The sequence below is a fragment of the Zonotrichia albicollis genome, chromosome 6 (assembly GCF_047830755.1).
Source record: "Zonotrichia albicollis isolate bZonAlb1 chromosome 6, bZonAlb1.hap1, whole genome shotgun sequence".
Classification (NCBI taxonomy): domain Eukaryota; kingdom Metazoa; phylum Chordata; class Aves; order Passeriformes; family Passerellidae; genus Zonotrichia; species Zonotrichia albicollis.
In genome coordinates, this window is record NC_133824.1 from 62305471 (window position 1) to 62331548 (window position 26078).

Sequence of the window (26078 nt, forward strand, 5' to 3'; positions counted from 1 at the left end):
ACGCCGCGCCCTTTCCTGCCCCCCTCACCCCGACCCTTTTCGCACACGCGGGACACTCTCGCGCCCCTTTCTGTCCCACTTTCGCCGCCCTCTCCCATAGCCCCGTAGTCAAACGCGGACCCTTTTTTGTCACCGCCGGAGTCTGTTTTGTCACTCCTGGAGTCTTTTTTGTCATTCCTGGACCTTTTTCTATAATTTTTGGACGCTATTCTGTCACCGCCGGGCCCCGCTCGCCGCCCGCCCCCTCAGCGCCCCCGCGCTCACAGCGCCTCCTGCTGGTCGCGCGCGGCACCGCCCTGCTCGGCTCAGCCCATGCGCGGCCGCGGAGCGCGGGGATTGGCACCGGGCGCGACCCGTAGCGCCTGTGGGCGCAGGCGCGGGGCGGCCGCGGAGAGCCGGAGGCGTGAGGGAGCGGGAGCCGTGAGGGGCCGGAGCCGGAGCCGGGATCCCTGTGGGTCTCGGCGGGCGGCGCCGGCGCCATGAAGTCCCGCTTCAGCACCGTCGACATCCGCGCGGTGCTCGCCGAGCTGCGGCAGAGGTATCGGCACTCCCCGCCCGTACGGCTCCGGGAGCGGGGCCCGGCCTGGTGGGACGTGGTCTTGCTTCGAGTCCCGGTCCCGGTCCCGTCCTGGTTCTCGTTCTGGTTCTGTTCTCACTCCTCTTTCTGGCCGTGGTCCTCGTCCTGCCGGTCCCGGTCTTGGTTCTGTCCCCTCTCCTCCTGGCCGTGGTCCTGGTCCCGGCCGTAGTCTCAGGGCTGTGGGGGCTCTGCTGCTCCCTCGTGTCCCGCTGTCACCGCTCTGTCCCTCAGCACAGACCCCCCTCAGCCCCGCCGCCATCCCCTTCCACCCCTGCCGTGGCAGAGACACCTCCCACTGTCCCAGGGTGCCCCAGTGTCCAGCCTGGCCTTGGGCACTGCCAGGGATCCAGGGGCAGCCACAGCTGCTCTGGCAATTCCAGCCCAGCCAGGAATTCCCAATTCCCAATCTCCCATCCATCCCTGCCCTCTGTCAGTGGGAGCCATTCCCTGGCTCCTGTCCCTCCATCCCTTGTCCCCAGTCCCTCTGCAGCTCTCCTGGAGCCCCTTCAGGCCCTGCCAGGGGCTCTGAGCTCTCCCTGGAGCCTTCTCCTCTCCAGATGAACACTCCCAGTTTCCCAGCTGGGAAACTCCTGACACATTCCCGGTGTCCATCCCCGCTCTGAAGGGCATCACTGACACCCCAGGCCAGTTCAGTGCCCACACTGGCATTACTGGTGCCCTGTGCTGGCCTGGAGCTCCACTCTCACCAGTTCATTTTACATCCCTGCCACAAAGAGGAGCACGGGCAGGACCTGGCACCTCTCTCCATTTTACCCATGAATATAAATTTCTTCATCTAATTTTCTCCCTCTCTTAATTGCCGTGTTTTAAGAGCAGTCTCTCCATCTCTCCATGGTTGTTGCTTCCAGCTCATTCCATTAATCTTCCTTTGCTGCCCTTTTGGTTACTCCTGGGTAATTTATCATAACTTGGTATTTTATTATAACTTGCCCTTCTGTATACATTCATTCCCACTGGGATTTTTCCCACCCAGTTGTGTTTTGGGCTCTCCAGAGCATTCCTTGTTTTCCTTTTGGCAGCTTGTTGGGCATGAGAGTGAACAACGTTTATGATGTGGATAACAAGACCTATCTCATCCGCCTGCAAAAGTAAGAGCTTTAAATGGCTTTATTTACAAATTCTTTAGGATTGCTGTGTGAAAATCAGATTTTTTAAAACTGTCTGCTGCAATTTCTGATTTGTTTCCAGTGAAATTCTGCTGGGTTTTGGTAAAAGGCAGTAATTTTTACTCAGAAAGTTCTTAGGCAATGGGAAATTGTGCAGAAAACCCTGGGTGGGTGGGGTGGCTGCTCCTGAGCCACGTGGGGTCCCAGAATGTCCTCAGCTGGAGGGGGTGCTGGGGATTTGGGGCTCAGCTGTGGGATTTGGGGTGCAGCTGTAGGATTTGGGGTGCAGCTGTAGATTTTGGGGTGCAGCTGAGGATTTGGGGTGCAGCTGTGGGATTTGGGGTGCAGCTGTAGATTTTGGGGTGCAGCTGTGGATTTGGGGTGCAGCTGAGAGTTTGGGGTGCAGCTGAGGGATTTGGGCTACAGCTGAGGATTTGGGGTGCAGCTGAGGGATTTAGGGTGCAGCTGAGGGATTTGGGGTGCAGCTGAGGGATTTAGGGTGCAGCTGAGGGATTTGGGCTGCAGCTGAGGGATTTAGGGTGCAGCTGAGGGATTTGGGCTGCAGCTGAGGGATTTAGGGTGCAGCTGAGGGATTTGGGGTGCAGCTGTGGGATTTGGGGTGTAGCTGTGGGTTTGGAGCACAGATGTGGGATTTGGGGTGCTGGGGATTTTGGGGCGCAGCTGTGGATTTTGGGGTGCAGCTGTGGATTTGGGGTGCAGCTGTAGATTTGGGGTGCAGCTGTGGGTTTTGGGGTGCAGCTGTAGGATTTGGGGTGCAGCTGCCCTGTGTTCCCCCAGGCCAGAGTGCAAGGCCACGCTGCTGCTGGAGTCGGGGATCCGCATCCACCTGACGGAGTTTGAGTGGCCCAAGAACCTGATGCCCTCCAGCTTTGCCATGAAGGTGAGCTCTGCAGGGCTGGGCTGCTGTAAAGTGTCTGCTCATCAGGAAGGAGAGCAGCAGGAAATTAGGGAAGGGTTATCCCAGCGAATCCTGGTGCTGCAGGTGGCTGAGGACAAGGGGAGAGCAAACGTGGGCTTGGGGTCACATCACTGTGCTCAGTGCCTGAAGGAGTGAATATTTAAATTTATTTATAACTTTATTTATAAATTCCTTCTGGGATGTTGCTCCAGTAAAGTCCTTGTCGCTCCAGTTGGATTGTGGGAATTTTTAGTTGCTGGATGCTCCTCTGGGGGTTCAGGCCTCGCTGCAGGCTCCTAGGCTGGGCTCCTGCAGGTGCATCCATGGGGATACAGCCTGGGATGCTCCCATGGATCTGTTTTACCTCTGGGGGCAGCCAGAAGTGTCTCAGCAGAGATTTCCAGGGTGGCTTTCCACAGCAGAGATAATCCCAATTCTCTTTACAAATAAACTCTTAGAATTTGAACCAGTTGCTCCCTTGAGCTAAACAAACAACATGGAAGAATGTCTTCATGTTAAGAATTAGGCTCAGTTATATTTATAATTATAAAAATGAAGGTGTTACTTTGGCGAGCACCAACATTTTCACTCTTGTGATATTTGAGTTAAATGGGAAGTGGTTGGTGCCACAGGAGGGCTCTATGGCTAAGCCATTCCCAGGTGTTTCCAGATATTTTCCTCACCCCTCTGATGCCTGGAGAGGCTGCCTGGAGCAGAGGTGAAAGGATAAAGGTGGATATTTATTGAAAGGCCTTCAAAAGCACACCCTGGGCATGCAGAGGCCACACCCAGGTGAGACAGCAATCAGAGTTTTCCAGACAGGCGAAAGTTTGGTCCATTTGCGTATCAGAGGTCAATTGTTCAATTATAACTTCAGGTAATGGAGTCACTTATTCCAGGTTTGCCCCCTGTCCTGGTGTAGGGCAAATTTGGGAGAGAGCCTCCCAATGGGTTTGAATTGCAGATTCAAAAAGGAGATTCAAAAAGCAGATTCAATTCAATCCAAGCGGTTCAGGAAAAATACTTCCTCAGAGAAAAGTGGAAAAAGCTGTTTATTTCACAGGCAAAGCATTCACCAGCACAAAAACAACAAAAAGAACAATATTAAACAACAAAAAACCCGATATTAAACAACAAACCCCCACTGATTAATTCACTGTTGGTTAATTCGATTCACATGGCATTTTTCGGGCCTTGAGCTGCAGGCCTAGAGGGGGATTATTTTCCCTGCATGCAGCAGGAGGGAGCAGCAGCTGGCAGAGTTTGGCTCCCCTGGGGCAGCCCTGGTGTGAAATCCATGGCAGCTCCATGCTGAGCCCTCCCCGCAGTGCAGAGTTTGGCTCCCCTGGGGCAGCCCTGGTGTGAAAGCCATGGCAGCTCCATGCTGAGCCCTCCCCGCAGTGCAGAGTTTGGCTCCCCTGGGGCAGCCCTGGTGTGAAATCCATGGCAGCTCCATGCTGAGCCCTCCCCGCAGTGCAGAGTTTGGGTTCCCTGGGGCAGCCCTGGTGTGAAATCCAGGACAGCTCCATGCTGAGCCCTCCCCGCAGTGCAGAGTTCGGGTCCCCTGGGGCAGCCCTGGTGTGAAATCCATGGCAGCTCCATGCTGAGCCCTCCCCGCAGTGCAGAGTTCGGCTCCCCTGGGGCAGCCGTGGTGTGAAATCCATGGCAGCTCCATGCTGAGCCCTCCCCGCAGTGCAGAGTTTGGCTCCCCTGGGGCAGCCGTGGTGTGAAATCCATGGCAGCTCCATGCTGAGCCCTCCCCGCAGTGCAGAGTTCGGGTTCCCTGGGGCAGCCCTGGTGTGAAATCCATGGCAGCTCCATGCTGAGCCCTCCCCGCAGTGCAGAGTTTGGGTCCCCTGGGGCAGCCCTGGTGTGAAAGCCATGGCAGCTCCATGCTGAGCCCTCCCCGCAGTGCAGAGTTTGGGTTCCCTGGGGCAGCCCTGGTGTGAAATCCAGGGCAGCTCCATGCTGAGCCCTCCCCGCAGTGCAGAGTTTGGGTTCCCTGGGGCAGCCCTGGTGTGGAAGCCATGGCAGCTCCATGCTGAGCCCTCCCCGCAGTGCAGAGTTCGGCTCCCCTGGGGCAGCCGTGGTGTTTCCCATGGCAGCTCCATGCTGAGCCCTCCCCGCAGTGCAGAGTTTGGCTCCCCTGGGGCAGCCCTGGTGTGAAAGCCATGGCAGCTCCATGCTGAGCCCTCCCCGCAGTGCAGAGTTTGGGTTCCCTGGGGCAGCCGTGGTGTGAAATCCATGGCAGCTCCATGCTGAGCCCTCCCCGCAGTGCAGAGTTTGGCTCCCCTGGGGCAGCCCTGGTGTGAAATCCATGGCAGCTCCATGCTGAGCCCTCCCCGCAGTGCAGAGTTCGGGTTCCCTGGGGCAGCCGTGGTGTGAAATCCATGGCAGCTCCATGCTGAGCCCTCCCCGCAGTGCAGAGTTTGGCTCCCCTGGGGCAGCCGTGGTGTTTCCCATGGCAGCTCCATGCTGAGCCCTCCCCGCAGTGCAGAGTTCGGGTCCCCTGGGGCAGCCCTGGTGTGAAAGCCATGGCAGCTCCATGCTGAGCCCTCCCCACAGTGCAGAGTTTGGCTCCCCTGGGGCAGCCCTGGTGTGGAATCCATGGCAGCTCCATGCTGAGCCCTCCCCGCAGTGCAGAGTTTGGCTCCCCTGGGGCAGCCGTGGTGTGAAATCCATGGCAGCTCCATGCTGAGCCCTCCCCGCAGTGCAGAGTTTGGGTCCCCTGGGGCAGCCCTGGTGTGAAATCCAGGGCAGCTCCATGCTGAGCCCTCCCCGCAGTGCAGAGTTTGGGTCCCTGGGGCAGCCGTGGTGTTTCCCATGGCAGCTCCATGCTGAGCCTCCCCGCAGTGCAGAGTTTGGGTCCCCTGGGGCAGCCCTGGTGTGAAATCCATGGCAGCTCCATGCTGAGCCCTCCCCGCAGTGCAGAGTTTGGGTCCCCTGGGGCAGCCGTGGTGTGGAAGCCATGGCAGCTCCATGCTGAGCCCTCCCCGCAGTGCAGAGTTCGGGTCCCCTGGGGCAGCCCTGGTGTGAAAGCCATGGCAGCTCCATGCTGAGCCCTCCCCGCAGTGCAGAGTTTGGGTCCCCTGGGGCAGCCCTGGTGTGAAATCCAGGGCAGCTCCATGCTGAGCCCTCCCCGCAGTGCAGAGTTTGGCTCCCCTGGGGCAGCCCTGGTGTGGAAGCCATGGCAGCTCCATGCTGAGCCCTCCCCGCAGTGCAGAGTTTGGCTCCCCTGGGGCAGCCGTGGTGTTTCCCATGGCAGCTCCATGCTGAGCCCTCCCCGCAGTGCAGAGTTTGGGTACCCTGGAGCAGCCCTGGTGTGGAATCCATGGCAGCTCCATGCTGAGCCCTCCCCGCAGTGCAGAGTTTGGCTCCCCTGGGGCAGCCGTGGTGTGAAATCCATGGCAGCTCCATGCTGAGCCCTCCCCGCAGTGCAGAGTTCGGGTCCCCTGGGGCAGCCCTGGTGTGAAAGCCATGGCAGCTCCATGCTGAGCCCTCCCCGCAGTGCAGAGTTTGGGTTCCCTGGGGCAGCCCTGGTGTGAAAGCCATGGCAGCTCCATGCTGAGCCTCCCCACAGTGCAGAGTTTGGGTTCCCTGGGGCAGCCCTGGTGTGAAAGCCATGGCAGCTCCATGCTGAGCCTCCCCACAGTGCAGAGTTTGGCTCCCCTGGGGCAGCCCTGGTGTGAAATCCATGGCAGCTCCATGCTGAGCCCTCCCCGCAGTGCAGAGTTTGGCTCCCCTGGGGCAGCCCTGGTGTGAAATCCAGGGCAGCTCCATGCTGAGCCCTCCCCGCAGTGCAGAGTTCGGGTTCCCTGGGGCAGCCCTGGTGTGGAATCCATGGCAGCTCCATGCTGAGCCCTCCCCGCAGTGCAGAGTTCGGGTTCCCTGGGGCAGCCCTGGTGTGAAATCCATGGCAGCTCCATGCTGAGCCCTCCCCGCAGTGCAGAGTTCGGGTCCCCTGGAGCAGCCCTGGTGTGAAATCCAGGGCAGCTCCATGCTGAGCCCTCCCCGCAGTGCAGAGTTCGGGTCCCCTGGGGCAGCCGTGGTGTTTCCCATGGCAGCTCCATGCTGAGCCCTCCCCGCAGTGCAGAGTTTGGCTCCCCTGGGGCAGCCCTGGTGTGAAATCCATGGCAGCTCCATGGTGAGCCCTCCCCGCAGTGCAGAGTTCGGGTCCCCTGGGGCAGCCCTGGTGTGAAAGCCATGGCAGCTCCATGCTGAGCCCTCCCCGCAGTGCAGAGTTTGGGTTCCCTGGGGCAGCCCTGGTGTGAAAGCCATGGCAGCTCCATGCTGAGCCCTCCCCGCAGTGCAGAGTTTGGCTCCCCTGGGGCAGCCCTGGTGTGAAATCCATGGCAGCTCCATGGTGAGCCCTCCCCGCAGTGCAGAGTTCGGGTCCCCTGGGGCAGCCCTGGTGTGAAAGCCATGGCAGCTCCATGCTGAGCCCTCCCCGCAGTGCAGAGTTTGGGTTCCCTGGGGCAGCCGTGGTGTTTCCCATGGCAGCTCCATGCTGAGCCCTCCCCGCAGTGCAGAGTTTGGGTCCCCTGGGGCAGCCGTGGTGTGGAAGCCATGGCAGCTCCATGCTGAGCCCTCCCCGCAGTGCCGGAAGCACCTGAGGACGCGGCGCTTGGTGGCCGTGCGGCAGCTGGGCGTGGATCGCATCGTGGACCTGCAGTTCGGCAGCGAGCAGGCTGCCTACCACCTCATCCTGGAGCTCTATGACAGGGTGAGCAGCCTGCCCTGGCCCCTGTGCTCAGCACTCTGCTGGCCTGCTTCCCAAGGTCATTTGCTGTGTCTGGAATGTTCTTTCCCTGGTCCGTCAGTGGCACACTGCCCGCCCTAAGGTGCTGTTGTCTTTTTATACCAAAAACTGCTGAAAACTACTACCTTTTATTCTTAAACTACTACCTTTTATTCTTAAACTACTACCCTTTATTCATAAACTACTACCTTTTATTCTAAAAACTACTACCTTTTATTCTTAAACTACTACCTTTTATTCTTAAACTGCTACCTTTTATTCTTAAACTACTACCTTTTATTCTTAAACTACTACTTTTTATTCCTAAACTACTACTTTTTATTCTTAAACTACTACCTTTTATTCTTAAACTACTACCTTTTATTCTTAAACTACCTTTTATTCTTAAACTACTACCTTTTATTCTTAAACTACTACTTTTTATTCCTAAACTACTACTTTTTATTCTTAAACTACTACTTTTTATTCTTAAACTACTACTTTTTATTCTAAAAACTACTACGTTTTATTCTTAAACTACTACTTTTTATTCTAAAAACTACTACTTTTTATTCTAAAAACTACTACCTTTTATTCTTAAACTACTACCTTTTATTCTTAAACTACTACTTTTTATTCTAAAAACTACTACTTTTTATTCTAAAAGCTACATGTACTTTATTTACAATAATTTTCCAAACCTATGTTAGACAGTCTGTCTCTACCCTAAACCAATCCAAAAATGCCACCATCACCCAAAAGATGGAAGAAGGAGAAAGACAAAGCATGCCCAGATTTCTCCATCTTGGGACCCCGAGCCCCCATTCTAAAAACCTCAAAATTCTGCTTTTCACCCTGTGACTAACTAACTATCATTCTACTTAAGCTTTGGTGGCTTGTAAATCCTCATATGAGATTGGACATTTTTTCCATGGCTCAAAATCCAAGGCACAGGGGTCTGGCTCTGGAGCCATCCAGGGCAGCTGGAGGAACGTCCTGGGTTCCCCCAGGCTGCCAGTGTCCCCTGGGGCAGGGACAGCGTGCTGGCCTCACTCAGGCTCCCTGTGCTCCCAGGGCAACGTTGTCCTCACCGACCACGAGTACCTGATCCTCAACATCCTGAGGTTCCGCACCGACGGCGCCGACGACGTGCGGTTTGCGGTGAGGGAGCGCTACCCGGTGGAGAGCGCCAAGGCTGCCGTGCCCCTGCCCACCCTGGACAGGTAATTCCCATTTCACAGCTCATATTTGGTGTCAGTGCCAAGGCTGCCGTGCCCCTGCCCACCCTGGACAGGTAATTCCCATTTCACAGCTCATATTTGGTGTCAGTGCCAAAGCTGCCATGCCCCTGCCCACCCTGGACAGGTAATTCCCATTTCAGAACTCATAAATTATGTATTTATTGTGGCCAGTGCCAAGGCTGCCATGCCCCTGCCCACCCTGGACAGGTAATTCCCATTTTAGAGCTCATAAATGATGTATTTATTGTGGCCAGTCACAAGCTGCTGTGCCCCTGCCCACCTTGGCCAGGTAATTCCCATTTCAGAGCTCTTATTTGGTGTCAGTGCCAAGGCTGCCATGCCCCTGCCCACCTTGCACAGGTAATTTCAGAGCTCATATTTGGTGTATTTATTGTGGCCAGTCAAAAGCTGCCGTGCCTCTGCCCACCCTGGACAGGTAATTCCCATTTCAGAGCTCATATTTGGTGTCAGTGCCAAAGCTGCCGTGCCCCTGCCCACCTTGAACAGGTAATTCCCATTTTAGAGCTCATAAATGATGTATTTATTGTGGCCAGTGCCAAACTGCAGTGCCCTTGCCCACCTTGCACAGGTAATCTCAATTTCAGAGCTCATATTTGGTGTCAGTGCCAAAGCTGCCGTGCCCCTGCCCACCCTGGACAGGTAATTCCCATTTCAGAGCTCATATTTGGTGTCAGTGCCAAAGCTGCTGTGCCCCTGCCCACCTTGAACAGGTAATTCCCATTTTCCCATTTCACAGCTCATATTTGGTGTCAGCGCCAAAGCTGCTGTGCCCCTGCCCACCTTGCACAGGTAATTCCCATTTTAGCTGCCCACCTTGGACAGGTAATTCCCATTTCACAGCTCATATTTGGTGTATTTATTGTGGCCAGTCAAAAGCTGCCATGCCCCTGCCCACCTTGAACAGGCAATTCCAATTTCTGTTAGAATCTGAAATGCAGGGAACTCTCAGAATTTTGGGCCTCTGAGCTAAAGTTTCGAATTAAACCCAGGATTTGATCTGAGACCTTGGGAAAGGCTCCCAAACTGAGCAGCCAGAAATGAGAATGTGGATTTATCAATTAAAACAGAGACACAATGAGCTAAGCAAAGCAAAGTTCAGAGTTTAAGATATAGAAATAAAAGCAGTTCCAGAGGTAAACAAGGAGTGTAGGGTGCAGCACTGTGGGTTTGTGTGCCATAACAGGAGTGGCTAAGAAAGCTCCCACTGCAGCGTGGGTCCATGAGATGAAATATTTAAGGCTTGGGTTAAAAACATAAATATCCTTGTTGGTGGTGGTTTATTGGTCAATAAATCCTTTAAAAACCTTGTAACTGAGGGTCTTGTGACCTTCTGAGCCCTGCAGTGAAGGTGTGAGCTGAATTCACCCCTCCTGTTTATGTAGAAGATAAGAAAATAAACAGCATTATCTAAAAAACTCAGGGCTCCCATCCCTAGCTCATTGCAAACTCCTTCAGAAATCCCCAGGAATTTCAGAGCTCATTAATGGTGTATTTATTAGGACAACCCCAAATTTATCAGAGCTGTGAAAATCTTTGGCTATTTTATTCCAGGCCATTTTTAGTTTCATTTTTTTTAAGGCTGGAAATGTTTTGTAGCTTCTAAGCAACGCAATGTTGTTCTAAACCACATTATTCTCTGGAACTGCAACTTTTTCTTTTCTCCTTGCTGCAGGTTGACTGAAATCATCTGCAGTGCACCCAGAGGGGAGCAGCTGAAGAGGGTTCTGAACCCCCTGCTCCGTGAGTGGCCTTTGGCAGGAGGTGCAGTGAGGTCGCTCAGGGTGTGCTCTGTGCTGGAACTGCAATAATTGAGCACAAAACCAGATTTGTCATGTTTGAGATCATCAGAACAAAACTGGTTTTCCTCCTGACCTGCCAATGCTGCTGAAGCAGAGAATTTTCCTGAGCTCAAGCTGAGAATTTCCAGCTCAAATCACACCTGAGCATGACTTGCTTCATCTCTTGATTCTCTTTTTCACCACCCTTTTCTCTCTCCTTCTCTGTCCTGCTCTCTTGAATAATTTCTAAATAATAATGATATTACTGTGTAATTGCTAATGGCTGTCCCCCAGTGATCCCAGCTGTGCTGTGCCATGCTAGAATTTGGTTTTTTCTGCTCCTGTCCTGTAGGAAACCTTGGCCTGATGCACTCACCAGGCACAGCTGCTCCTCTCTAAAATCCCCACCATTTCCCCTTTGTGACAATTTTGGCTTTTTCTCACCCCCTTTTCCTCACCCACCCATCCCTCCTGGCCCTTCCCTCAGTTTTGGCACTTCTCCCTCTTCTCACACTCTTTTGTCCAGTTTTGTTGTGGTTTTTTTTATTTTCTTTACTGCAAATTGTGAATATTTTCTACAATATTCTTTTCTACAATATTATTTTCTACAATATTCTTTTCTACAATATTGTTTTCTACAATATTGTTTTCTATAATATTCTTTTCTACAATATCATTTTCTGCAATATTCTTTTCTACAATATTCTTTTCTACAATATTCTTTTCTACAATATTCTTTTCTGCAATATTCTTTTCTACAATATCATTTTCTACAATATTCTTTTCTACAATATTCTTTTCTACAATACTATTTCTTTTTTTTCTTTTTTACAGCTTATGGGGCCACTCTCATCGAGCACTGCCTTATAGAAGCTGGATTTTCTGGAGCTGTCAAAATAGATCAACAGCTGGAAAATAAAGGTGTAATATTTTAAAGGCTGGGCCACAAACATGGGGATTTTTATGTCTCTGTAGTGGTTTTTTTTCCAAAGAGATGAGTGAACCTGTGGTTTTATTTTTTAATGTTTTTAGCTTGGGGATCATCCTTGTTTGCATTAAAACTCTTGATTTGTGCGTAAATTGGAGATAAAATGTCAGATTGTTCCTGTATCTAAATAATTTTATTCTGACACCACCTCACCATGAGGTGAGTTCTGGGTGTTTGACAAGAATTAACATCCAGGTCTTTATTTGTAACAAACCTTGGGGATTTGGTAAAGCAGCAGCTTTACATTTATTGGGAAATTAAAGATTTGGGTAATAAAATCAGAAAATATTTTCCTGCAGTCTTCTTTTCCTCATGTGTTTTATATTTCCCATAAATCCAGAGGGTTTTTCCTTCCTACTGCATTATGGTGCAGTAAAAAAAATAACTTCTCACAGCTTCTGCTTTATGCTTTACCTCTGCAGCTTTAATTTCATAAAGTGCTGATATTTGTGGAATCTTTTTTTCCTCCTGAAACTTGAATAATTATGTGCTAAAACCATCTAAACACATTTTTATATTAAAAAATTCCCAGATGTAAACTTTAGACTCCTGATGAAAATGAGCAATAATTGCAGGGCTGAAATATTTCTGCTGTTTTCTCTTCAGAAAACCTTGCAAAGGTTCTTTCAGCTCTAGAGAGAGCAGAGGAATACATGGCCCTCACTGACAACTTCAGTGGAAAGGTGGGTCTGGCTGGGCTGGCAGGGATTTGGAATTGCAGGGTTGAACTGGCATGGCAAGCAGGAATTCTCAGGAATTCCCAGTTCCTGCTCTTCCCAGCTCTGGGTTTTGTTCCTGGCTCTCAGGTGCTGATGAGGAATAAAAATTGCTTCTTTCCACAGGCTGGGCAGCAATTAAACAATGCACAGGCAGATTGTGGGAATCCTGGGAGATTTGCACTTGGGATTTAATAGGTTCTGTGATAAATCCTGCACAGAAACTCTGCATTTATGGGATAGTCCTGAGGGCTGGGAGGAGTTCACTTCTTTCTCCAGAAGGAATTGGAGCCAAGCCAGTGGGTCAGGCACAATGTTCCCTGCTGGAATTATCTGTTGATACCTAAACCTTTCCACAGACAAATGATATTTTTGTTTTCTTTCAGGGTTATGTTATCCAGAAAAAGGAGAAAAAGCCAAGTCTGGAACCAGATAAACCAGCAGAAGATATCTACACGTAAATATTTGAAGTATTTCTACTAACCTGCATAACAGAAATTGGTTTTCAGGTGATAATATCAAATGTGTGTTTTACAGATATGAGGAATTTCATCCTTTCTTGTTTTCTCAACATTCAAAATGTCCCTACTTGGAATTTGACTCATTCAATAAGGTACAGTGCTTTTGCTGATGCTGTACTTGAGTGCTTGAATTGACTGCTGCTAAAAGGAGTAATTAAAACATCATGCAGGGGTTGTTAATGAAAGCAGAGACCTTGGAAGGGATGAATCATTTTATGGAGGAATGTTTGGTGAGAAAAAGGCACCCCAGCAGGGCTGGGGCTGCAGCTGGGCAGTGCTGCCTGCTGAGCTCAGCCCTGCAGCCAGGAGGTGAAGCTCCAGCAGAAAATGCCAAATGTTTGTTGTGCAGAGTGGAGTCTGGGTTTGTCCTGGGTAACAGCTGTGGCAGGCACCACATCTGCACTCCTGCTCCTGCTCTGAAAGCCTCAGAGCTCGTGGTTGGGGTTTGCTGGGCATTGTCCTTTCTGCTCCTCCACTCATTAACATCTGGGGTCATTAATTGGCCTCTTGTTCTTGATCTCGAGCTCCAGATTTCCCACTCCACGCTCCTGCCCTGTTCCTGCCTCAGTTTCTGTCATTTCCTTCAGTGATCACAGAGCCCCAGAGTGGTTTGGGCTGGAAGGGACTCAGAGCCCACCAGTGCCACCCCAGGCATGGCAGGGACACCTCCACTGTGCCAGGTGCTCCCAGCCCTGTGTCCAGCCTGGGGGCCAGGGGCAGCCACAGCTGCTCTGGCAATGCCCAGTTCCCAATGTCCCCCCATCCCTGCTCCTGTCCCTCTGTCCTTGTCCCTCTGATGATCCCCAAACCTTCCTCACCTTGTGCTTTGGACCACCAGGAGCAGTTTTTGGGCACTCTGGGGTTTTGTGTTTGTTTAGCTGACCCAGTGAGGCAGCAGGGATTACGGGCAGACACATCTGACTGTGCAGCCATTTAATCTGAACTAAATCAGCTTCTTTTCCATCATTTCTTAGCAAAGCAGGTGAGCCATTGCTTGGGCACTTTTTCCTTCTGTGTCCTGCTGGACTGCTCCCATGGGAAGGGAAATGGGGAAAGCTCCTGGAGGTTGTCTCAGGCTCTGTCAGCTCTTTTGGTGCTTTGCAGCCCCTTCTGTGCAGGGCCCCTCCTGTCCTGCCCTCAGTCAGGGCATTCTCCAACCTCAGTCTCTCTCCTGCAGGCCACAGATGAGTTCTACTCCAAGCTGGAGGGGCAGAAGATTGACCTGAAGGCCTTGCAGCAGGTGAGTCCTGACCCACGTGGATGCTCCCACATCTCCAGAGGCTTCTCTTGCTTCTTGAGTGATTGCCTGGTGCCTTTTGGTAATGGCATCAGATAATCACTGCAAGGTTACATATAAATATAAATATAATATAACTATACTATAACTATAACTATAACTATAACTATAAATATAAATATAAATATTAAATATAAATATAAATACATTTTTAATATTAAATGTTTTTATGTATATTTTTGCCATTTTGTACTTCAAAGGAAAAACAAGCATTGAAGAAACTTGAAAATGTCCGTAGGGACCACGAGCACAGGCTGGAAGCTCTCCAGCAGGCTCAGGTAAGGCAGATTTTGGGTTTTCATTAAAAAGTGCATGATCACACCACCATGGGATGGTTTGGCTGGGAGGGAGCTTCAATCCCACACAGCTCCAGGGGCAGGGACATTTCCACTGGGGCTGGATCTTCTCTGGTGCCACCACTCCAATCCATCCCTGCATTTCTCCACCACTGCTTCCATTTCCTAACTCCTGCTGCTGAGCTGTGCTCGGCTGCCCTGCTGCAAGCTGCTCCTGTCCCAAGGAAGCTGATCAGCTGAAGGGGGAGCTGATTGAGGTGAACCTGGAGGTGGTGGACAGGGCCATCCAGGTGGTGTTTGGCTGGGAGGGAGCTTCAATCCCACACAGCTCCAGGGGCAGGGACACTTCCACTGGGGCTGGATCTTCTCCGGTGCCACCTCTCCAATCCATCCCTGCATTTCTCCACCACTGCTTCCATTTCCTAACTCCTGCTGCTGAGCTGTGCTCAGCTGCCCTGCTGCAAGCTGCTCCTGTCCCAAGGAAGCCGATCAGCTGAAGGGGGAGCTGATTGAGGTGAACCTGGAGGTGGTGGACAGGGCCATCCAGGTGGTGCGCAGCGCCCTGGCCAACCAGATCGACTGGAGCGAGATCGGCGCCATCGTCAAGGAGGCCCAGGCCCAGGGCGACCCCGTGGCCTCGGCAATCAAAGAGTTAAAGCTGCAGACAAACCACATCACCATGCTGCTGAGGTGAGTGCCCTGCAGCAGGGGCTCAGAGATTTTAAAATACCCCAGAATAGGTTTTTTATACCCAGAAGTTGTGGTGTAAGAGCTGGGACGTGGCAGAGTTAAGCTGTGAATTTTTGGTTACCTCGCTTTCAGAAGTGACAGTCTATTCTATAAACTTGTTTTCAGTCAGTTCCTTGGATTGGAAAAATTGGGCTCTTTATCTTCTGCTTTTGTTTTCTTTTTCCCCCCAAATTTGGTTGACTCCAGGACAAAAAAGGGGTGGCACACAAAGCTTCCTGTGTCTCTAATTGTGAATGGTTGAGAGGCTCCTTGGGCCATTTCTGAACTGCTGAGAGAATGCAATTAAGAGCACATTGCACCAGGGATTGAAAATTAACCAGCTATCTTATCTCAATCTTCTGATCTCACGTGTTTTTAGGAACCCCTATGTGTTATCTGAAGAGGAAGAGGAGGAGGATGATGCTGACATAGAGAAGGAAGAAACAGAAGAACCAAAAGGAAAAAAGAAAAAGAATAAAACCAAACAGTTGAAGAAACCTCAGAAAAACAAACCCTTATTGATTGATGTTGATCTCAATTTGTCTGCCTATGCCAATGCCAAAAAGTAAGAATTTTCAGGAAATATTTAGTGTGGTTTTGTAGGATCAGTTTCTCTGGGTGTGGAGGAGGAAGGGTTTTGGGATATCTTGTTAAAAAAAAGAGTTAAAAATTGAAACAGCAGCCTGTCCTGAACTCTGGGATGGGAATTCCCTGGTGCAGAGCAGCTGCTCTGTGGCTCACACTGAATTTTCCAGCTCTGCCCATGGAACAAAAGGCAGAGGCCTGGGATGAGGGGGGTGGGATGAAGGAGTGGCTCTGCTGGGAATTCAGGACACACATCTGTGGTTCACAGGTACTATGATCACAAAAGACATGCGGCCAAGAAAACTCAGAAGACAGTGGAAGCTGCAGAAAAGGTATTTTGTTTTCCTCTTGGATTTTAGAAGATATTTAAAAGGAAAATCCCTCCCACTGCTCAGGGGGACATCCTGAGCTGATCTGAGCAAAACATGAAAGGGAAAACCATCACCCAGAGGTGTTTTATTGTTGACATTTGGAGCTCATGGAGGATTGCAGATCCCTGATGGATCCTCCTTTTCCAGGAGCACTGGGAATGCTCAGAGCAGGTGGAGGCACTGACAGACCAGGACTTAGAGGGGAAAATCAGTGGAATCCTTCCCATGCAAGAGCTGATCATCTCAGGGAGCAGCTCTGCAGGGTGCAGGTTTAAGAGCCTGCACTGGGATCAAGTCCAGGCCATTTCCTCCCAACTTTCCCTGTGGAATTCTGGGATTCCTGCTGTGTGCTGATGGTGCTTTCTGTCCAAACAGGCTTTTAAATCAGCTGAGAAGAAAACAAAGCAAACCCTGAGGGAAGTTCAGACTGTCACCACCATCCAGAAGGCCAGAAAGGTCTATTGGCAAGTACAGCTCCACTGTCCTTCTGCCATGTGTCAGGATGGATCTTCCCTGGTTGGGAGTGCAGCTGTTTGGGATTTCTGAGCTCTGCACTTTGCATGGAGTCTCCTTAAAGAGTCAGAGGGTCCCAGAATGGTTCCAGGGCCAGCAGCCCAGAGCTGCCCCATCCCTGGCAGTGCCCCAGGCCAGGCTGGATGGGGCTGGGGCAGTGCAAGGTGTGCTCCAGGGGGGCTGGATCATCTTCAAGGTCCCTTCCAACCCAAACCCAAACCATTCTGGGCTTCTGGGCTTTAAAAAGCACCAAACCTCAAAGCTTTTCATTGTTAAAATCAAAATAAATAGGAGGGTTGTGCTTCTTGTTCCATGTCCAAATCTCTTGTTCCACGTCCTAATCTCCCTGATGCTGTGGTTGTCCCATGCCTTGTTTTTATGTCGATGGGAGTAAAAAATATTTCCAGTCTCATAAATTGCAGGTGCTGAGATGGATATTCTGAGTTTGGTATCTAAACCCCCCTGTGCAATGTCCTGTTAGTTCCAGGTGTCAGTGACACCGTGGATTTGCTGTATTGGGCAGGTTTGAGAAGTTCCTGTGGTTCATCAGCTCTGAGAATTACCTGGTGATTGCTGGCAGGGATCAGCAGCAGAACGAGCTGATCGTGAAGCGCTACCTGAAACCAGGTGAGCCCAGGGGGCCACGGGGGGCTCCCTCCTATCCCCACCTCTGGGGGTGGCCAGGAGGGACAGGGGAGGGTCCCTGGATCCAAGGGAATTGTGGTGGGGGGAGTTCCTCTGGTGCCACAGGGTGAGAGCAGCTGGGTGGGCTCCCCTCAGGAGCAGAGGGACAGGGATGGGCTGAAAGGCTTCTGTGGGGTGCTGCTCACAGAACTGGGAAATACAACATTCACCATTTGTACATTCCTAAAACCATAAAGGAAAGGAGCTCTCAAATCTTCTATGTGCTGGTGTTCACAGGGGTCCCAGCATGAGGGAAGAGATGAGAATCTTGACTCTGTGTTTCAAAAGGCTGATTTATTATTTTATGATATATATTATATTAAAAGAAAATGATATACTAAAAGAATAAAAGAAAGGATTCATCATAAGGCTTGAAAGGAATAGGAAAGGAATGATAAATAAAATATTGTGACTGACCAGAGAGCCTGAGCCAGCTCACTGTGAGTGGCCATTAATTACAAACAACCCTGTGAGACCAATCCCAGATGTCCCTGTTGCATTCCACAGCACAGATAACCATTGTTTTTCTTTCCCTCTGAGGCCTCTCAGCTGCTCAGGAGAAAAATCCTGGCAAAGGGATTTTTCAGAAAACATCATGGCTACACTTCTGTGTGCCCAGCCTGCCCCTTGCAGCCAGACCAGGCATGTCCATGGGACATGAGGGGTTCCCTGGCTGCCCCTTGCAGCCAGACCAGGCATGTCCATGGGACATGAGGGGTTCCCTGGCTGCCCCTTGCAGCCAGACCAGGCATGTCCATGGGACATGAGGGGTTCCCTGGCTGCCCCTTGCAGCCAGACCAGGCGTTTCCATGGGACATGAGGGGTTCCCTGGCTGCCCCTTGCAGCCAGACCAGGCATGTCCATGGGGCATGAGGGGTTCCCTGGCTGCCCCTTGCAGCCAGACCAGGCGTTTCCATGGGACATGAGGGGTTCCCAGCCTGCCCCTTGCAGCCAGACCAGGCATGTCCATGGGGCATGAGGGGTTCCCTGGCTGCCCCTTGCAGCCAGACCAGGCATGTCCATGGGACATGAGGGGTTCCCTGGCTGCAGGGGTGTGTGACCTGAGGGGACTCTCTGTTGCCAGGGGACATCTACGTGCACGCGGATCTGCACGGAGCCACCAGCTGCGTCATCAAGAACCCCTCAGGTACCTGTGGAGCCCCGGGGACAGGAGCTGGCTGATCCCTTGGATGGGCTCAGTCCTTGCTGGGGGGCTGCAGGGCCGGCTCTGAAGGCTCTGGGTGTTGCAGGGGAGCCCATCCCGCCGCGGACGCTGACGGAGGCGGGGACCATGGCCCTGTGCTACAGCGCCGCCTGGGACGCCCGCGTGGTCACCAGCGCCTGGTGGGTGTCCCACAGCCAGGTGAGCGCTCAGGCACAGCCCAGGGGCTGCCAGGGCACCCCAGGCACAGGGCATGGCTGGGGCACACTTGTGTGTCAGTGAGAGTGGTGCTTTTGTTGATGCCTCAGGTTCAGCTTTTCTATGTTTCACATGCTGTGCTGCTTTAGTGGGAGGGTCTGGGCTCCATATCAGGGATGGTTCTGATGAGGGGCAGTTCTGAGCTCTGTGCACAGAGCAGGGAGACAAAACAATTCCTGCTCCAGCTGGGCACCAAGGACAAATGACCCAAATCTCAGCCCCAGAGCACAAACCCCGTGGGCTGGAGAGAGAAAAACAAGCAGGGTGGGACTGCCTGGGCTAAAGCTGGGATGGGACAATGAACTGCAAGGTGCAAATGGAGCAGAACTGATCCCAGGGACAGAGCCCGTGCCCGGCCGTGCATTTTGGGGCCATTTTGGTTGATCTTGGGTGCAGCCCTGGCTGGGCTCTGGTGCTGCCCAAGGTGGATCCATGGAGGAGATGCTTTGGATAAATCCCTGCTTTATTCTGGAGCTCCATCCAGCCTCTGCTCTAGGGCAGCCTGCACAACCCTTCACATAATTTCTCCCTGAATGCTCCTGAGTAGATCCTGGCTTTATTTCCTGAGTTACTCACCCAGGACTCCTAAAACTCAGTGCTGGTGGATTGAAACATCCCTTAGGAAAACTCCCTGCTAAGGAGAGGAAGAGTCCCTTGGATCTGGAGTCCTGCAGAGCTGTTCCAGTCCAGCTCCTGTTGAGCCACTGTTTCTCTTGGTGCTGTTGTCACCTGATGCTGGCCTTCTGTCACAGAGAGTTTTTACAGTTTCTTGTGGTTTTGTTTTAGGTTTCTAAAACTGCCCCCACAGGAGAATATCTCACTACTGGCAGCTTCATGATCCGAGGTGAGGCCCAGGGCAGCAGTGGGATGTTGTTTTGTGTTCCCAAAGGTGCTGGGCTGTCCTGCAGATCCCACTCTTCTCCCAGAGCTCTGTTGGGAATGGCTCATTCTGGGTATCAGGCAGCTGCAGCAGCAGTTTGAGCTGAGCCCTGGGCAGGAGTTCATTAACTCAGCTGCTTTTGAGCTCTCCTGTTCTCATCCCAGAGATAAAAAAGCCCCAGTGTAATTTTTTGGTAGCCTAAAGCCTCTAATAAAAATGAATTTTGGAAGTACATCCTGCAGCATGGCTGCTAAACCTCCTCATGAGACTCTCCCTTTGTTTTTCAGGGAAAAAGAATTTCCTTCCACCTTCCTATCTGATGATGGGCTTCAGCTTCTTGTTTAAGGTACAGCTTTTCCCAAGCAGCTCCTGCTGGCTTTTGTCATTTGCTTTGAGCTGCAGGAGGTTTATTTTCTGCATCTTGCTTATCAGTGTATTCCCACTGGGAAAAATCCCAGAAAGAGCTTCCTGCTGATGATGGCTCTGGGCTGAGATGGAAATGGAAGCAGTGTCTGCACTGCAGACAGGCTCTGGTTCCTGCCTCTGCCAGGGCTGCTCTCCCAGCTCTGTTTGCAATGTGAACATTGCTGTGTGCCCCCCTGACTCGTGGGCTTGGCACACTTGGCTCTGCGTGCATTTTCCTGCCTTTTGATGGCAAGAGGTGTTAAAGGGGAAGGAGGAGCTGAGGGAGGAGTTGTGTGAGCACTGCCAGGCTGACCCAGAGCTCCTGGTGTGCAGGTGGATGAGAGCTGTGTGTGGAGGCACCGCGAGGAGAGGAAGGTCAAGGCCCAGGATGAGGAGCTGGACACGGTTTCCAGCAGTGCCAGTGAGCTGGTGGCTGAGGACGTGGAGCTCTTAGGTATGGGGGGCACTGGGGGGCTGTGGGGGCTCCTGGGGGTCCCTCAGGTCCCTCAGGCTGAGGACGTGGAGCTCTCAGGTACAGGGGGCACTGGGGGTCCCTCACATCCCTCAGGCTGAGGACGTGGAGCTCTCAGGTACAGGGGGCACTGGGGGGCTGTGGGGGCTCCTGGGGGTCCCTCAGATCCCTCAGGCTGAGCACGTGGAGCTCTCAGGTACAGGGGGCACTGGGGGTCCCTCAGGCTCTGGGGGATCCCAGTTTGGATCACTGATAGGACAATGGGGAGTGGTCTCACACCGACACAGGGCAGGGATGGGTGGGATATTGGGAAGGAATGCTGGCAGTGAGGGTGGGCAGGCCCTGGCACAGGTGCCCAGAGCAGCTGGGGCTGCCCCTGATCCCTGGCAGTGCCCAAGGCCAGGCTGGGCAGGGCTGGGAGCAGCCTGGGACAGTGGGAGGTGTGGGTGGCACTGGAAGGGCTTTCATGTCCCATCCAACCCAAACCAGCCTGGGATGATGGATCAGTTTGGTGTTCTGTGTTTTCCTGCCCTGGGGGCCCCAGATGGAGGAGACAGCAGCAGTGAGGAGGAAAAAGCTGAGGCTGAGGCACCTCCTGAGGGTGAGGAAGCTCCAGAGGATGTGGAAGCTCCAGAGGATGTGGAAGCCACAGCCAAGAGCAGCCAGGGTGAGCAGGGAGGAGGGAACACTCCTGCTCCAGAGGCTGACTCTGAGGAGGAGGATGGAGACTCTGAGGAGGAACATCCCGAGCCCCAGCGGGAGGTGAAGGAGGAAGAGGTGAATTATCCAGACACCACCATTGACCTGTCACACCTTCAGCCCCAGAGGTGAGAGGAGCAGCAGCTGGGGCACCTGGGGGTGTCCTGAACGCTGCCAGGACAGGGCTGGGGTGTGTTGCCATCCCTTCCTTCCACGCTCAGCAGTGGGAATGCTGGGAGGCTGAGCCCTGAGCTGCCTGTGCTCTGCTCAGCCTGTGGGGGGGCTCAGCTCCCTGCAGCCCCTGGGGCTCCTTGCAGGGTGCAGGGAGCAGGGACTGGCTGGGTGCTCGTGGGAAGCTGCACCCGAGGGCTCCCGTGGTGCCCAGGCTGTGTTTGGTGCTTGTGTGTGAGAGAGGAGCTGGCAGGGAGCTCAGATTGTTTTCTGAAGTGAATCCCAGTGTTCCTGCCTTTCCCAGCCTGCAAAGCTGGGACTGCCAAGCTCTGGAAAGCTGAAAGAGCCAGGCTGCTGAAGTCTGGGCTGTGTCCATGCTGAGCTGTCCTGCAGCTGCTGATGAGCTCCTTTTGCATCTCCCCACAGATCCCTGCAGAAAACCATGCCCAGAGAGGAGGAGCCCAGCTTGGTAAGGTCCCAGCTCCTGGGGGTGGCCCAGAGCAGTGGGAGCTGCTGGGCAGGACCTGCCCTGAGCTGCCTTTGCCTCCTCAGGGTGACAGCAGGGCCCAGGGCCGCAGGCATCTCTCTGCCAAGGAGAGGAGGTGAGAGCCAGGGCTGCTCCAGGCAATCCCAGCATGGTTGGCTTGGAAGGGACCTCAAATCCCACCCAGTGCCACCCCTGCCATGGCAGGGACACCTCCCACTGTCCCAGGCTGCTCCCAGCCCATCCAGCCTGGCCTTGGGCACTGCCAGGGATGCAGGGGCAGCCCCAGCTGCTCTGGGTCGCTGCCTCCTCCCCATTCCCTCCCCATGTCCTGGGCACATCTGCACCACTGCAGTCCCTGCCCGTTGTCCATGCTGCATTTGCAGGGAGCTGCTGCTCTGGCTTTGGCACAGTGGTACTGCTGGGCTGGAGAGGGTTTCTGAGGAGGGGCTGTGCCCAGTTCCCTGGGTCCCTGTGGCAGGGAAGGGGTGGGAATGCTCCGGAGAGCAGCAGCCTCTCCTCTCTCCTCACAACACACGAGGGTGTTGGGATTGTTCTCCTTAGGGAAATGAAGAAAAAGAAGCAGCAGAACAACTCTGAGAACCTGGAGCTGTCTGAGGAGAAGCAGAAGGAGGCAGAGACAGAGACCCAGCCTGTGGCTGCTCCCAACTGCCCCAAGGCAGCTCCAGCCCCTCAGCCCATCAAACGGGGCCAGAAGGTGGGCATGCAAACAGGGACAGCAATGCCAGCTGTCCCACACAGCCGTGGTGCTTGGAGGGTCTCAGATGGGGCTGGGGGTGAGCACAGAGCTCCCTGGAACCAGTCCCTTGCTGCTGGTGACCTGCTCTGAACGTTTGGGATACTGGGAAGGAAAGAGCATCTGTGGCTGCAGTTCTCTGCTGAGATTGTCATTTCTGAAGCTGTTGGTGTTTCCTCCTGCAGAGTAAAATGAAGAAGATGAAGGAGAAGTACAGGGACCAGGACGAGGAGGACAGGGAGCTCATCATGAAGCTGCTGGGGGTGAGGGGGAGCTGTGCCCTCCCCGGGGTGTGGGGGCTCTGTCACCAGCCCTGACCACCTGTGCCACCACAGTCTGCAGGCTCCAACAGGGAGGACAAAGGGAAAAAAGGGAAGAAGGGCAAGACAAAAGAAGAGGCAGCAAAGAAGCAACAGCAGAAACCCAAACCCCAGCGTCGTGCAGCGGGAGGGGGCAAGGACAGCCTGCCTGCAGGAATTGTGCTGCACGAGGCACAGGAGGCAGGCCTGGATGAGCTGCAGGAGGACAAGGTGAGGACTGGGATGGGAAATGGGATGGTGGAGCTGGAGGGGAAGGTGAGGAACAGGGTGAGAAGGTGAGCAGGAGGGAAGGTGAGCTCTCTCCTCTCCTCTCCTCTCCTCTCCTCTCCTCTCCTCTCCTCTCCTCTCCTCTCCTCTCCTCTCCTCTCCTCTCCTCTCCTCTCCTCTCCTCTCCTCTCCTCTCCTCTCCTCTCCTCTCCTCTCCTCTCCTCTCCTCTCCTCTCCTCTCCTCTCCTCTCCTCTCCTCTCCTCTCCTCTCCTCTCCTCTCCTCTCCTCTCCTCTCCTCTCCTCTCCTCTCCTCTCCTCTCCTCTCCTCTCCTCTCCTCTCCTCTCCTCTCCTCTCCTCTCCTCTCCTCTCCTCTCCTCTCCTCTCCTCTCCTCTCCTCTCCTCTCCTCTCCCTCTGTAGCTCTGACCAGGAGGCTGAGCAGCTCCCATGGATTCTGGGCACTGTGGGGAGCTCTGTGTCTGCTCCCACTGAGTTCCCAGAGCCCTGCAGCAATCCCTGTGCTCGTCCTGTTGCCAGCACAGGCAGATCTGGGGCTCAGAGCAGCCCCGAGGCTCGGGTTTGCCCAGCAGCTCCCCCTGAGCTGGGTGTGCCCAGCTCCCAGCCCTGCTGCCGCTGGCATTTGCTATCTCTGAGCAAATCTCCTCCTCCCAGATTTGCTATCTCTGAGCAAATCTCCTCCTCCCAGCTCGGCGTGTGCCAGGCAAATGAGAGGTTGGAAAGAAACTCCACCCACGGCAGTGCCGCTCTCACCTTGGTTGTGAAAGCAGCTCAGTTCTGTTGGCAGGGACAGTGGGGCTTTCTGGGGCTGCTGAATAAAGAATTCCTTGGGGACAGGGCAGGCAGGAGCTGCTCTGTGGTTTCTGCAGGCCTGATGAGTTCTCTGTGCTCTCTGTGTGTGTGTGCAGGAGGAGCAGGAGCAGGAGCAGCCAGGACTGGAGGTAAAGGCTCAGCTCTGTAAGGGTGAGGTGGGGCTGTGCTCCTGCTGGGACTGGGCCATGGGGAGCCCTCCAGGACTGCTTGGACGCACCTTAATTGTGGTTTAAAACTTAATCTCATGAAAATGAACCTCCATGCCTGCCCTGCTCATCTCCACATCCCCCACAAAGCCAGAGCTGGCTCCAGGGATGTTTGCCCTTGGTTTTTGCCTTGGTGGCTCTGGGCTGGAGGATGACACAGTGAGCAGTGCAGGTCCTTCTTTAGTTTGAAGTTTATTTACATATCAAATTGCTTCAAACTTTTCTGTAATTACTTTTGTGTAATTACAGGCTGTGGCTGTTGCCCAGGGCTGGGAATAAGTGAATTCCTTTAAATTCCTCCATGGAGGAGGACAAGGGTGTCTGCTGGGGGGAGCTTTGGGTGACCCTTGGCCCAAACCCAAGATCCAGGGCAGGTGATGGAACGGATGGGTCCCAGATCCTGGCTGGGGCATTCCCTGGCAGTTCTGTGCTCATGGAGCCACGGGAGGGCTCGGTTTGGAAGGGCTGAGCAGGGCCCAGAGCAGCTCTGTGTGTCCCAGGAGAGCCAGGCCCTGCTGGACTCCCTGACGGGGCAGCCCCACCCCGAGGACATCCTGCTCTTTGCTGTGCCCATCTGTGCTCCCTACACAGCCATGGCCAACTACAAGTGAGTGGGGCCCCTTCCTGGGAGGGCACGGGCTGGCTGTGTGGCACTGATGGAACCTTTCCCGCGGGCAGGTACAAAGTCAAGCTCACGCCGGGCACGCAGAAGAAGGGCAAAGGTACAGTGTGAGAGCCCCGAGCCCCTCTGTGCTCTGCCTGCTCAGGCTGGGGGCTTTCCAGGCTCTTTCACTCTTCCCTGGCTTTTTGCAGCTGCCAAGATTGCCTTGCACAATTTCATGCAGTCCAAAGAGGCCAGTGCCCGAGAGAAGGATCTGTTCCGCAGCGTCAAGGTGAGCCCGGCCCGCAGGGGCCACGGGAGCCATTGGGGGGGAAATGCTGCCACACTGGGGAGTTTGTGCTCCTGGGGAGGGTCAGAGAGCCCTGCAGTGGTTTGGGGTGGAAAGGATCTTAAAAATCCATGGGCAGGGACATTGCCACTATCCCAGGCTGCTGCAGGCCCCATCCAGCCTGGCCTTGGGCACTGCCAGCTCCTGTGGGCAGCTCTGCTGCCCGTGAGAGCCTCAGGGGGAGCACTGTGCATTGTGGCACTGTGTGACAGCAGCAGGGCAGGAGCTGGCACTGGCAGCTGAGGTTGGAGATGTCCTGGTGCTCCCCAGGGCCAAGGGCAGCATCAGCCCAGAGCTCCACAAAGGTTTTCCTGCTGGGGTCACCTCCTCCTCTCCCCTGTTCCCCAGGACACAGACCTGTCAAGAAATATTCCTGGGAAGGTGAAAGTGTCTGCACCTCACCTCCAGAACATGAAGAGGAAGTGATTCCATGCTGGGGGCTGGGACAGACGGACACAGACCCAGCACCAGGACTGAATCCCTGCACCCAGGGCCTGCATTCCTGCTGCTTTAGCTGGACTCTGATACAAACTGCAGATAAATGTGGAATTAAATTGCTGGCATTTGGTCAGGAATGTCCTCCCCTGCTGCTGCTGCTGCTTCTCTGTTCGAGCGCTGGGCAAAGGCTCTGGAGTTTGGGGCAGGAGAATTCCTGGGTGTTCAATGCCAGAGCCTGCAGGAGGGCAGTGCCAGGGCAGGAAGCTTCCTTTGGGAAGGTGGAATTGTGTTTGCCCCCAGACATCCCCTGGCTGTGGAGAGAGCAAGGTGCAGGCCCAGCTTCCCTGGGGAGGGGAGGAAGAGCAGGGCTGGGAGTCAGGAAAACCCCAGAGATCTCTCAGGAATTACAGCACAGGAATTGTTCTACAAGTCAACGTTTTTAATTAGTTTTTCAAGACAGCTTAAAACATGATTCCCCCCTTCCCCACAGCAGCACAGCCTGGCCCTGTGCCCCGTGTCCCCTCTCCATGGCCCTGCAGCCAGGGGACATCCAGGGGAGCTCCACAGGGCTGGGAACAGGCACAGACACTCCCAGGGCAGAATATCTGCTACCTAAGGTTCACAACTCAAGTTCCACAACATAAAAATTTCAAAAAAAAAAAACAAAACCAAAACCAAACTACAGCCAAGCAGAAAGTAGTGGTGCTTTAACATCTCAAGGTTTACGACAGTTTATC

At 53.5% G+C, this 26078-nt stretch overlaps 1 protein-coding gene across 3 annotated transcripts; it reads left to right on the forward strand.

Annotated features, from left to right (window-relative positions):
- Nucleotides 1-349: 349 nt before the first annotated feature.
- NEMF (nuclear export mediator factor) lies at nucleotides 350-26066 on the forward strand. Of its 3 annotated transcripts, XM_074544138.1 has the most exons (33): nucleotides 351-538; nucleotides 1618-1686; nucleotides 2503-2605; nucleotides 7221-7346; nucleotides 8436-8584; nucleotides 10296-10363; nucleotides 11236-11322; nucleotides 11996-12072; nucleotides 12492-12562; nucleotides 12643-12718; nucleotides 13804-13866; nucleotides 14124-14201; nucleotides 14701-14909; nucleotides 15328-15513; nucleotides 15802-15865; nucleotides 16280-16368; nucleotides 16941-17044; nucleotides 18186-18248; nucleotides 18352-18464; nucleotides 19308-19365; nucleotides 19689-19747; nucleotides 20140-20260; nucleotides 20823-21105; nucleotides 21575-21617; nucleotides 21701-21750; nucleotides 22197-22350; nucleotides 22575-22652; nucleotides 22725-22919; nucleotides 23843-23875; nucleotides 24454-24560; nucleotides 24632-24675; nucleotides 24767-24846; nucleotides 25252-26066. In XM_074544138.1, exons 1-33 carry the CDS (start codon nucleotides 480-482, stop codon nucleotides 25327-25329), a joined length of 3237 nt encoding a protein of 1078 aa, XP_074400239.1. In that variant the 5' UTR covers nucleotides 351-479; the 3' UTR covers nucleotides 25330-26066. The 3 variants fall into 3 exon arrangements, with proteins under 3 accessions (XP_074400240.1, XP_074400239.1, XP_074400241.1); XM_074544139.1 differs by lacking the exon at nucleotides 7221-7346 and having other exon boundaries at nucleotides 350-538; XM_074544140.1 differs by lacking the exons at nucleotides 351-538; nucleotides 1618-1686; nucleotides 2503-2605; nucleotides 7221-7346; nucleotides 8436-8584 and adding an exon at nucleotides 9123-9262.
- The last annotated feature ends 12 nt before the right edge of the window (nucleotides 26067-26078 follow it).